Source organism: Nomascus leucogenys, chromosome 21, assembly GCF_006542625.1.
Source record: "Nomascus leucogenys isolate Asia chromosome 21, Asia_NLE_v1, whole genome shotgun sequence".
NCBI classification, from domain to species: domain Eukaryota; kingdom Metazoa; phylum Chordata; class Mammalia; order Primates; family Hylobatidae; genus Nomascus; species Nomascus leucogenys.
Genome location: NC_044401.1, coordinates 9320582 through 9333602, shown reverse-complemented (window position 1 = coordinate 9333602; position 13021 = coordinate 9320582). Strand labels below are relative to the sequence as shown.

Genomic DNA, 13021 nt, shown 5'->3' with positions numbered 1-13021 from the left:
AAGGGCATCCCAGTGGGCAAGTGAGGAGTGGGAGAAAGGAGGCAGGAAACACCAGGACAAACGTGTTAGCTGTTGTCATCTTTCAGAGAGCAAGTTTGTCCTCCTTAGTGTAGAGGTTAAATAAAGCTGTTCCTTTTCAGAAAGCTTTGAAAACATGAGGGCATGTTACTGTGAATGGAGATCAGTGTAAAATTGACTTTTTTCACCTGTAAAATAGCTTTGAATTTATTTTAAAAATAAGAACTAGATGACTTAAGTAACAAAAATATTGACTAATCATAATAAAAGTTTTTTACACAAAAGTTAGTTTATATTCTCCTCAATCCATCTTAGTGTCTGGTCCCATTTTGAAATTCACTGAAGAGCAATCAACCCCCTTTGCAAACTCACTTTCAGCTGAGCTTTAAGGTCTTATTTATCTGAGAAGGATTAACTTCTGCTACAGCTTAAAGATTCTTCTCTCAAGCTCTCTTGTCTACTCAACAATGCTTATTAAATGTCTGCCATGTGTCAGGCCCTATATGGGGATGCCTAGTATCAAGATAAAGTTCTTGTTCTCGTGGAGCTTACAGACTACAGGGGAAGAAGGAACAAATAAGTACAACCAAAAAAGGGTGTTGAGTTTTTATTATGTTGTCTATATTTGTTTAGCACTTCAGTATTTTTGGCAACATATTTTTATTTGCCCTTCAAAACACACCTCTAATATAGAAGACATATTCTTAGCACATTTTACAGGTACGGAAAAAGAGATGGGTTGAATCATTTACTAGGGATCACTCAAACAGAAAGTGACCCAGGTAGGACTAGAAGGAATCATAAATAAATTCAGCCCCTTCTCCTTTTCTGGGTTTCTAAAGATGTTCTGCTTCCCTATGTTTCTTAACAATCACTTAGCTGAAGATTTACCTCCTCCCTTCTTTTTTTGTATTCCAATACATTTTGTTATAGAATCTTAGAAAAGGAAAATGGAGCAGTGCTTTGAATTGTTTTATCACAAAAGTCATTCAGCATAGCACCATCCAATTTAGGTCCGCCAGGCATAAGCACGGATTTTTACGGGCCATGTAAGTCACCTCCTTATATCACTTAGGAAATGCACAAGATTACCCAGAAGGGAGCCCCGTTCCCTGCTTCTGTGAAGGAAATATGCAAGCAGTTTTACCACAGAAACTTTCACTGCTCATCTGAGGTGGGTTCTTGGGTTGTGTACACACGACCACTGGCAAATTAGGGGTAGGCTGAAAGATAAGTCCTCTTGCATCCTATCACCATCGCTGACTAGAGAAATATTTACATATTACAGGTCCAGATCAGGAAGATTCCTCCCTTTACTTGGTTAAAGTTCCCAACGCGAAGGCAGAGGATAGGGAACAGAAACAGAGAACACAGAGCATATAATAGTGGGCTTATTTTTTTGTTCGTTTGTTGAAATAGCAATGCACTGTGAAACTAAATGTCATCCCTCTGTTTGTCAAGCAGGTTAATATAAGTAATGCCTCTTGGCCAATCTGTATACAAATGTAGAATTGTGTGCAATTCTGTGTTAGTGGAATCAGTGTGCAAGGGGACTCATTTCTTTTCACTATGGAGGAACTCTGCGGATTGGAAGGTAGTGTTGCATATGAATCCATTTTTATTTTGAAGCTGTGGAATATAGTGAAAATGCCTAACTGAGCTTCTTGTAGAAGATTGCACTGCAAGATGTTCTTACATTATAAGATTTACATTAGTTACTTAACATATTTACTATCTCTCCGTTTGCATTTTTTTTTTTTTTTTTTAGACATAGTCTCGCTCTGTCGCCCAGGCTGGAGTGCAGTGGCACAATCTCGGCTCACTGCAAGCTCCGCCTCCCAGGTTCACGCCATTCTCCTGCCTCAGCCTCCCGAGTAGCTGGGACTACAGGTGCCCGCCACCAAGCCCAGCTAATTTTTTTGTATTTTTTAGTAGAGACGGGGTTTCACCGTGTTAGCCAGGATGGTCTGGGTCTCCTGACCTCGTGGTCCACCCACCTCGGCCTCCCAAAGTGCTGGGATTACAGGAGTGAGCCACTGCACCCGGCCAGTTTGCATATTTTTTATGTGAAGAAATAACCAAATGAGAAGACTTAAAAAAAGCTGATATGTGTTCTCATGAGCCCTGGTTTTCGGTAAACATAAGACAATCCTTTTCCGATTGAGCACCCCATGTTGGTATCCAAGCAGCCTGATACACGGGGAAAAGGGTGACCTTCAGAGACATGCAGGGCTGCTTCTGAATCTGTAGTCTGCATTTTTTAACCTTGGAAAAGTTACTTTTCTTGGTTAGTCTTGGTTTTTACTTCTGTGCAATGGGACTCACACTACCTGCACAACAGGGTTGTTGTGATGTTTAAGTGAGAAACATAAAGTGCCTGATTCATTCTCCCTCAAAGGTAGGTGGTGAGGGGTGGCGGTTTACTCTATTCAAACGCACATTGGAAACAAGCAAACACTTGCGCAGACACACACACACAGACACACACACACACACACACACACACAGCATAACATATAATGCGATGACATAACTAAAACCAAACGTCTTTCAGAGCAATACAAGTAATGGGTAAAATTCATCTAAAGAAAAAGACAATAAAATTGAATTACAAAGTATTACCTAAAACTGAACTTTATGTTATTTTCAAAAGACAAAATGAACTAAAAAGCAACTCAATAAGGCTGAACAAAAAGGATGGACAATGTATCAGGCAAGTATAAACAACAAAAAGCAGAGTTCACAATCTTAGTACCAGGCAACACTGAAATCAGGGCAACGATATCCCTGATTTGCAAGTATGAGACAAAAAGCAATCTATAATGATGAAGACGATGATCCACAAGATCTGATTACGTCAATTGTTTATGCAGCAAACAAAACAGCAGTAATACTCATAAATCAAAAACAAGTGGAAATACAAAGAGAGAAGTGGGCAATGCCAGCTAGGCACAGTGCTCATGCCTATAATCCCAACAGTTTTGGAGGCTGAGGCGGGTGGATCACTTGAGCCCAGGAGTTCGAGACCAGCCTGGGCAATGTGGTGAAACTCTGTCTCTATAAAAATTATTTTATAAAAAAAGTAAAAAAACATAAGCAAAGAAGTGGGCAATGCTTAAATTAGGAATTTTAAGTCTCTTCATTCATGACAGAGATAGTGGAAGACAATAAATAAGGCAAAGCAGGATATTAAATATTGAATATCATACAGATGAGTTTCATATCATATATATGCAGACTACTCCTGTTTTAAAGTGACCAGGAAGCATTCATAAATTTGACCACAAAATTTAAAAAATTTAAGGCACTATAAATGATACTCTTTTTTTTTTTTTTTTTTTTTGGAGACGGAGTCTCACTCTGTCACCCAGGCTGGAGTGTAGTGGTGTGATCTCAGCTCACTGCAAGCTCTGCCTCCCGGGTTCACGCCATTCTCCTGTCTCAGCCTCCCGAGTAGCTGGGACTATGGGCGCCCACCACCACGCCTGGCTAATTTTTTGTATTTTTAGTAGAGACGGAGTTTCACCGTGTTAACCAGGATGGTCTCGATCTCCTGACCTCGTGATCTGCCCGCCTCGGCCTCCCAAAGTGCTGGGATCACAGGCGTGAGCCACCGCGCCCGGTGAAATGATACTCTTATTCAACTAAGAATTAGAAAGCTTAAAAATGGATGAACCCAAATTTGACTCTCTTACATGTAAAAATTCCTTAAATAATTCCTGGGTCAAAGTGAAAATCAAAACGAAAACTTTGTCATATCAGACATAATACAGATGTATACCACAAAATGCAACAAAAAAGTCAGTTGCATAGTGTGTGTGTGTGTGTGTATGGAGTGGTGTGGTGCATGTACACACACACACACACGTGTTTGCTCATACACGTAGGCAGCTTTCTCTTTTGACGTCTTCTGAGAAGATCTAGGGGTGACTCACTAACAGCCTTCGGAAATACTGAATTTAATATGAAGAGGAGGCTGATTCATTTCTCCTTTCTCTAAAGAATCTGAATGATGCTTTAAATCAGCTGTGTCATATGTACATCAAAAGAGGAAGGTGTTTACACTCATTAACAAGTGGGTGTTATTAAAGTTAAGTTCACACTAACAGGGAGAAACTGAAACCCAGAGATGCTGATAAGTCTCAAGTCACCCTGCTCCACTTGGGACCCAGCAGCTGCTCCCTGAATACATGGCTGCCTGCTTCCTTCTTCAGAACGCTCTCCTCCTTATCCCGCTTTGTTCAGGAGAACTGGTTTACCCCACTAAGGGCCACAGGGCACAAGGAGTAGAATGGCCTTAAAACAACAAACCAAGGGAATAAGTAAATATATCCTTCGATTGAAGCATTTTTTTCTGACTTAATGTTTATTTTCACAGACTTCTCTATCAACTCTTGGCATAGCACTGAAATTCTATAACTATTCAATAACCAAGAAGAGTATGAAAGGCTGTGAGCATGGATGGTGGGAAATTAATGAGCACATGTAAGTGATTTTCATATGTGAGGCATCTGATGAAAAGTTCATAGCTGTGTGTTCCTTGTCCTCAAAGAGTTTGCGCTTTACCATTTACAGTTAGGGAAACTGAGGGATATAGGAGTTACGTAACTTGCTCAAGGCCATGCAGCTCATGAGTGATGGAGGCAGGATTCAAACCCATGTCTTAGGGCTCCTGCCCCACCACTGCTCCCTGCTGCTGGGCTATAGAAATGTATACTCCACACTTCACAGGAGTATTTGGTAGATGAGTTTTTCAAATCCTGGATCCATGGGGGAAAATAATAAATTGGGATTCTGCTGGAAAAAAATGTTAGAGACCATTGACCAATTCTGTGTGGTTGGAAAGTCCCAGTTGGCATGGCTGGATCCTGAGACTGGGAAATGGGTTGAAGCTAATCAGAAATCTAGGGGCTTAGGGGTAGAACCAATCTACTTGGCTCTAGAACCAATGTACTAGGTGCTCACTCTCACTCTTAATTTGTCCCTTAATTGTTGTTGTTGATTTACTTCTAAATCTGTAACAGATTAAATAGGCACTGAATTAAATACTTAAAAAAAAATTTTTTTTTATCTTTATTTTTTTGAGACAGAGTTTTGCTCTGTCACCCAGGCTGGAGTGCTGTTGTGCAATCTTGGCTCACTGCAACCTCTGCCTCCTGGGTTCAAGCGATTCTCCTGCCTCAGCCTCCCAAGTAGCTGGGACTACAGGCACACACCACCATACCTGGCTAATTTTTGTCATTTTAGTAGAGATGGGGTTTTGCCATGTTGGCCAGGCTGGTGTCAAACTCCTGACCTCAAGTGATCCACCTTCTTCAGCCTCCCAAAGTTCCAGGGTTACAGGCATGAGCCACCACACCCAGCCCCTCAATAGGTTTTCAAAAATACAGGATGCCCTGTCTTGACCACAGAATAGCTTCTTAGTTCACTTTCAGAGAATTCTGTTAAGTTAAAGGATTTGCCTGCTACTTCTTTGCTCATTGTTATTCTATGAGTGAAACCTTTCCTTTCTAAGTGCTTTTTCAGAACAAACTTCTTTCAATTCCTTTAGACAGACTACTTGCAAAATAACTGGTCCTGTCTTCATTGGAATAGGCTTTATCAAATTTAAGGACATTCTTGGATTCATTATTAAAATGCAGACTGTATTGTTTTGGGGAGTGGAATTGAATCGAGGCTTTATTTTGTGGGAGTCAGAAGACCTGGGTTCAAGTTCCAGCTCTATCATTTAGTAGCTACATTAACTAGGGCAAATTATTTAACTTCTTTGAGTTTTGGTTGGTGAAATGAGGTAATGATTCTTAATAAGTTTTTCTTGTTTGTTTTTTGGTTTGCATTTACGAAATCATGTATACCACAAAGCAAAAAATACTAGCTATTATTAATATGAATAATAAGATTGTTTTTGAAATGACACTTGTTGGATAAATACTATAGAACGTGCCCCCAAGGCTTTAAAGATACTGCATTTTGGTATTTAATTAAAATAGAGATCCAGAAAACAAATCTTTACAAATCTTTTGTGAAGGTGTAAGCCTATGACAGAGCTGCACTTTGAAAATGAGGGGCTATTTTATCCCTAAATCACAACAATGACCGGGGATGTGTTTACTGCTGCCTAAGTAGGAGCAGGATCTGCTCCCAAGCAATACCAGGAAAGCTCTCTCAGCCCCATCCTTTCCTAAAGGGCTAGTTCTTCACTAGGCTTGTGGGCTGGCTGAAATCCTATCAGATTCATTTGATGCTTCCTTACCTTCAGGATTTAAAATGCCAGCCCTTCACATTATCAAGTACTTTTCCTCTAAAAAGGAAAAGCTCTAATTGTGCTAACTAGATACCTTGCTGAGCAGTTAGCCTAAGGAAATTGAGGCTATAATGGGGAAGGAGGAAAAAGTAATCCTGACTGGAAGAAGCCTAATGATCTCCTCTAGACAGCCTGGGGGTGAGGTGTGAATGCTCAGGGCAGCTGGACTGCGGTATATGAACCCCTAAGAAATGGATAGCCTTTTTACAAAGATTTAGCAGGACAGAACTGCTTTGGTGTGCTAGAGTTTAGCATCAGGCCAATTGGCATCCAAATCTTGGTTTTACTTACTTGCTATTTGAACTTTAGCAAGTTATTTCACGTCTTTATGTCTTAGTTTCCTCACTTGTCACGTGTCTGTCTATATGAACTGACTCTTGCTGGCTTTCTCCTGTTTCTCAGTTTTAAAACTTTCATTTCATAAGCCACCATTATTCCCCATCTCATACTCTCCCCCTTTAAACTCCAGCCCAAGCGTATGATCTCTTTCCTCTTGATTCCCCTTAACATGCCTAGCAAGGCTCATCTTTGCAAGGAAACTCTACTAAATGTTAATGGTGAGCACAAAGAAAATCACTATGAGATTCAGATAACATAATCAGCATGTTTTTAAGAGCACAGGATTCTGATCTCAAGATGGCCAACTCTGACTCCAAAAGTTTGGCATGGCTTGGCTTTCAGGTGCCTCTCAGACCCTGGCTCCCAGTTAGCCAGAAGGACATCTGCACTTGCCATCTCTTCCTCATACCTCAGGAGTTGGTCCAATAGGTTATCAGTTCCTGTACTTCAGCCAACTTCGAAAGACTCTTCCTGAAAAACACGTGAATGCTTTCCTCCTTTAATCCTTAAAATCATAGGTTATCTGTGCTCCTGAATGCCAGTGTCTGATCCATGGAAGATGCCTGTTTCCCAAGTGCTTTAGGGGCCTAGAGTAATTGGCATCACAGGTTCCAGTGGAGGTCATTACCTATCGGGGAACCTGCCCCCAATAGTCACGTCTGTTCTTTTCTATTTTCTCTAAGCATTGGCTGGGTTGAGAAATAAAGGGACAGAGTACAAAAGAGAGAAATTTTAAAGCTGGGCGTCTGGGGGAGACATCACGTGTCAGTAGATTCTGTGATGCCCCACAAGCCGCAAAACCAACAAGTTTTTATTAGTGATTTTCAAAAGGGGAGGGAGTGTACGAATAGGGTGTGGGTCACAGAGATCACATGCTTCACAAGGTAATAGAATATCACAAGGCAAATGGAGGCAGGGCGAGATCACAAGACCACAGGACAAGGGCAAAATTAAAATTGCTAATGAAGTTAGCACGCATTGTCATTGATAACATCTTATCGGGAGACAGGATTTGAGAGCAGACAACCAGTCTGACCAAAAATTTATTAGGCAGGAATTTCCTCATCCTAATAAGCCTGGGAGCGCTATGGGAGACTGGGGCTTATTTCATCCCTACAGTCTCAACCATAGAAGATGGCCACACCCAAGGGGGCCATTTTAGAGGCCCACCCTTAGGGGCACATTCTCTTTCTCAGGGATGTTCCTTGCTGAGAAAAAGAATTCAGCAATATTTCTCCCATTTGCTTTTGAAAGAAGAGAAATATGGCTCTGTTCCACCCGGCTCACCAGCGGTCAGAGTTTAAGGTTATCTCTCTTGTTCCCTGAACATTGCTGTTATCCTGTTCTTTTTCCAAGGTGCCCAGATTTCATATTGTTCAAACATACGTGCTCTACAAACAATTTGTGCAGTTAACGCAATCATCACAGGGTCCTGAGGTGACACACATCCTCCTCAGCTTACGAAAATGATGGGATTAAGAGATTAAAGTAAAGACAGGCATAGGAAATCACAAGGGTATTGATTGGGGAAGTGATAAGTGTCCATGAAATCTTCACAATTTATGTTTAGAGATTGCAGTAAAGACAGGCATAAGAAATTATAAAAGTATTAATCTGGGGAACTAATAAATGTCCATGAAACCTTCACAATCCACATTCTTCTGCCATGGCTTCAGCCGGTCCCTCCGTTTGGGGTCCCTGACTTCCCACAACAATTACCCCCAAGCCTTGTGTCTGCTGTCTCCCATCAAGATCTTGCAGGTTTCTCTGTGGGAAGAGCCTCATCTACGCAGGGTGGTGGACTAACTTATGGGCCTGCAATATAATAATACTGTATGCTCCACTAACCACAGTGCTAATGTAGTGAGAATTATTAACAGGAGGGATATTTTCTCAAAAGGATACTGGGGGGCATTAGGTGATGAGAGGTAAAAAAAAAAAAAAAAAAATCAAGGTAGGGAAATATTGGAGACAGACATTAATTCTTTGAAATTTTGCCAAGGACAAGCCCTTATGTGCATGTCAGATTTCAATTTAGATTGAAATAATGTTGTCTTTTGCTTTTAGTCTTGCTGGAATTCTTTGCATATTTTCAACCTGAATGAATGAACTCCACTTTGCTTGGCAGAGAGGCTTGTTGACAAAAGCGGGCAATTCTTATGTTACACAGGTTTTCACATTGTAAAAGGAGAGAAAACTGGGAGAACTAAATCCATATTTCTTTGGATCATAAGTGATGGTGGGGAAAGCAACAGGTCAATGGTACTATTATTGTTCCATTAAGCAGAGGAGAAAATAAAGAGGGCAGAAGTTACTTGATCACAGTCACATGGCCTAGAATGAATAACTACCATTGGCTCTGCCATACCCATCTCTGTTTGTGAAAACCAAATGACCAAAGTATTAGAGAATTCACCATGAATAGGAATTCAGTCGACAGAACCTCAAACTGTGTGTTCTCCCCGACTCTTGTCTCCTCAGGTACTGTGGCTCCTACATGGATCATCAGACAATTTTTCGAGTGCCCAGCCCTCTGGTTCACATTCAGCTCCAGTGCAGTTCAAGGCTTTCAGACAAGCCACTTTTGGTAGAATATGGCAGTTACAACATCAGTCAACGTAAGCCTGAGATCACCTCCTTAGGAAAACTTAATACTTACATAGAAGATAACATTTTATAATTCTAAACCATGAGAATTTAAGAAACGAATACTGCTTTATTTCTGCTATTTCCTTTTACATACTTATTTTTATAATAAATAATAAATATAAAATACAAATAAATATAACAAATATATAAGATTACATATTTATTACTACTATACTTTGAATTATTAAAGAAATAATATAACTTTTTAATATTACTGATTTATAGTTGAAAAATAATTTCTCACATTATTCCTTAAAGACAAGACATGTATTGGTTTGTAGTTCTTGCTAGCCATCATTCTCTGTAAATATGATATTTACACCAACATGTAGTGGATCCAAAGCCAACACTTGTCACTCACTTTGGCCTGTGTTTGCACAGGAAGAGCTGTTTGGTGGAGGGAGTTCAAATATCAGCCCTCAGAATGTTGAGTTTGAAATTCATACTGAAAACTACTGGAAGAGTGGCCAGGAAGTGCTCATCAGAGAAGGCAATGTGTGAGGGAAGTCATTAGAACTACAGAGAGTGGGTAATGACATGCTCAGGAAATCTTTGACCCATCTTAAGAGGGAAAAAGTAAAGATTGCCCACTGAGGAGTCCACAGGGATATGACTTGAGAGAACATTTCTTTAGACCATGTCCTTCTTTGCCAATCTCTAATAGACCTTCTTCTAGATTCAGAATATTACATCCTGAATATCAGAGTATTACAGTTTCCAGCAGAGTCACAGGTAGATAAAGCAAGCTGTCTTATTTTTAATTGTTTCTTCAAACCATAACTATTTTCCAGCATCTCATCCATTCCATCATGTGCCATTGAAATAGTGTTTGACTTGACCATACACTTTCCCCCATTCTTTTGCACAAGGGGAAGAAGGATTCATTATTTCTCTAATGTTTACCTATGAACTCTGGATGAATGATTCAAGATCAGGAATGAATCTTGAATCAGGGAATGGACCATTAATCAGAAGCCTGGTTGAAGAGGAAAGACAAATGGACAGGGAGGTAGGGGGCAGGAGTCTGGATTCGAGGCCAGTAAGTAATCTCTCTAGGTCCAACGTGATAAGAGCAGTGGTTACTAATATGTTTTGGAGCACAGCTCACTTGAAAATGTAATTTAAGACATACAGAATAACTCATCTGATCACAGAAGATTCAGGGACACCAGAAGTCAATTTAAGATTCTCTAGGGCTCTCTAAAGACTCCACATTAGGAATGATAGGCTCCCTTAGGTATGTTCCAACTGTCACACTCTTCAGGTATATGACAAAGTCATCCAGCTGAGACTAGACTATGGAGATAGTAGAAATTCGCTTGTGCATATGACCTGAATGCAGTACTCACCGAGAGCTCCAAGTGGACACTGCTTTCTTCTTTGCTCTTCTATGTTCTGCTTTTTTGTCTTTCAATGACTGGCAGCCTTCATTTGATGGAGACACTATATAATTATTACTGCTACCCTGCCAACTCCCTGACCACTTCACACTTTAAATTTCTTTGCTAATGTGGTCTAGTGATTTCAGGGATTTATCCAAGATTTTCTATTTTTTGTTGTCCGTAGCCTGCCCTGTTGGATCTTTTAGATGCTCCTCCGGTTTATGTGTCCCTCAGGCCCAGCGTTGTGATGGAGTAAATGACTGCTTTGATGAAAGTGATGAACTGTTTTGTGGTGGGTATTCAAACTTTTTAATATGACTTTCTTATGGAATAAGTAACTTCTCAGGACCATGATTGCTGCTGGTATATATCGTTAGTCTTTGTAGTTATTATCTATTACTGCATAATCAACTACCCCAAAACCCAGTGGCTTAAACAATCATTTATTCTTCATCTGTGGATTTTCTGGGATCTGACTAATCTAGGCTGGGCTCATATGGGTAGCTCTGCTTCAAGCATTGGGTCCTCCTGAGCTTGGTTCTTCCAAGATTGGAATCAGCTCGATTTTTTATGGCTCTTCTCCTTATTGAGCCAGTGGGCTAGTCATGGCAGTGGCAAAAGGAAAAGAGGGGAGAGCAGCAACACAGGCGTGCACCACCATGTCTCACTAATTTTTAAAAGATTTTTATTAGAGACAATGTCTCACTTTGCTGCCCAGGCTGGTGTCAAACTCCTGGCCTCAAGCATTCTGACCTCCTCGGCCTCCCAAAGTGTTGAGATTACAGGCATGAGCCACTGCAGCCAGCCCCATGAAAGAAAAAGTTCTGTTGTTATTTTTCTAACCTGTACAATTTGTACTGACATCACATTGGTGATGACTAAGGTGTGGGGTAACTGGATATTCTTATTTTGGGTGGAGAATCTCTGTCTTAATTTTTCATGACTATTTGTACCTCATTCCTGAATCCATCTCTAGTTTCAGGGAGCAATATGGGAAGGACAATTCACTGGACTATGTGACACCATTGGCAGCATTTTCTCCTGAAGTTCCAGAGTGTTTAAATCAAATCCAGTTACAATGATGATGCTATTTAATCTTTTTTATATTCTTGGAAAAATATAGTTAATATGCTGTATCTAACTGTGAAAAATTATATTAATGAAAAATAACCTGTGACTATATACTTTATTTATTTATTTTTTTAGAGACAAGGTATTGCTCTGCCATCCAGGCTGGAGAGCAGTGGTGTGATCATAGCTCACTGCAGCCTCGAACTCCTAGGCTCAAGGGATCCTTCCCACTCAGCCTCCTGAGTAGCTGGGAATACAGGCGCACACCACCGATGCCACTAACTTTTTTTTACTTTTCATACAGATGGGGTCTCACTGTGTTGCCCAAGCCAGTCTAAAACTCCTGACCTCAAGCAGTCCTCCCACCTTGGCTTCCCAAAGTGCTGGGATTACAGGCACGAGCCACCGTGCCTAGTTTATACGTTATTTTTTTAATTGACAAAACAAAACACAAAATTTGTCTTAGCTTATGGTTCATTGATTATTTAAATCTATAGTGTTCTATTTCTTAAGAAAATAAATACTGATCATTATATAATGACAGGTTTTTTTACATTATTATTTTTTGTGCTGATTCTCCAAACAAAAATGATTATTGTTAATTTATAATAAGGACTATTTTTTGGTAATCGTTATTCCTCATTGTGCCATTTTTTGGAGCTATTTTCTAAGTGTCCACTAGGTATACTCAGGGACCTAATGAACAATTTTAGGGCAGCAATATCCTCCTACCTGCCCTCACAAGAGATAGCTCTGAAAAAACAGGTGCAGATAGCAAAACTGATAACTATTCACAAAACCGGAAATGTCTAAGGAATCATACCTCCTAAATTTGCTTGCTTGTACTTGTTGCTGGTCTAAAGGCAATTCATGAAAGTATTCCAAAGAGGAAAAACATGATAGATATACATGAATATTTCCTAATTCCGGAAATTGATCTCATCAGACAAAATAATTCCAAAGAGACCACAGGGCCACATAAACCCAAAGTCTATTATCCTTTAAGATCTCACATTCATTAATTCATTCAACAAACCTTGAGTAAACAACCACTATTTGTTCAGGGGCTTGAGGTACGGAGATCAAGAAGACAAAATCTCCAATCTCAGGACACTCCTATTTTGCTTCGGAAGGTAGATGAGTTTGATTTAGATCACAGCTTATGATTTTTATCTCCCTTAAAATAAATTACTATGATGCATTTAATTGTAACTAAATAAACAAGCCACCAGAGTTTAACACGTTTATACAAAAGCAA

The 13021-nt window shown here is 40.0% G+C and overlaps 1 protein-coding gene across 2 annotated transcripts in view; it reads left to right on the top strand.

Moving 5' to 3' along the window:
• TMPRSS7 (transmembrane serine protease 7) overlaps positions 1–13021 on the top strand; it is a 41617-nt gene that overhangs the window by 13448 nt on the left and 15148 nt on the right. For both annotated transcript variants that reach the window (XM_003261802.1, XM_012500999.2), the window contains exons 8-10: positions 4397–4503; positions 9143–9279; positions 10877–10984. In XM_003261802.1, the coding sequence (XP_003261850.1) occupies positions 4397–4503; positions 9143–9279; positions 10877–10984 (352 nt within the window). The remainder of the gene's footprint in view (positions 1–4396; positions 4504–9142; positions 9280–10876; positions 10985–13021) is intronic.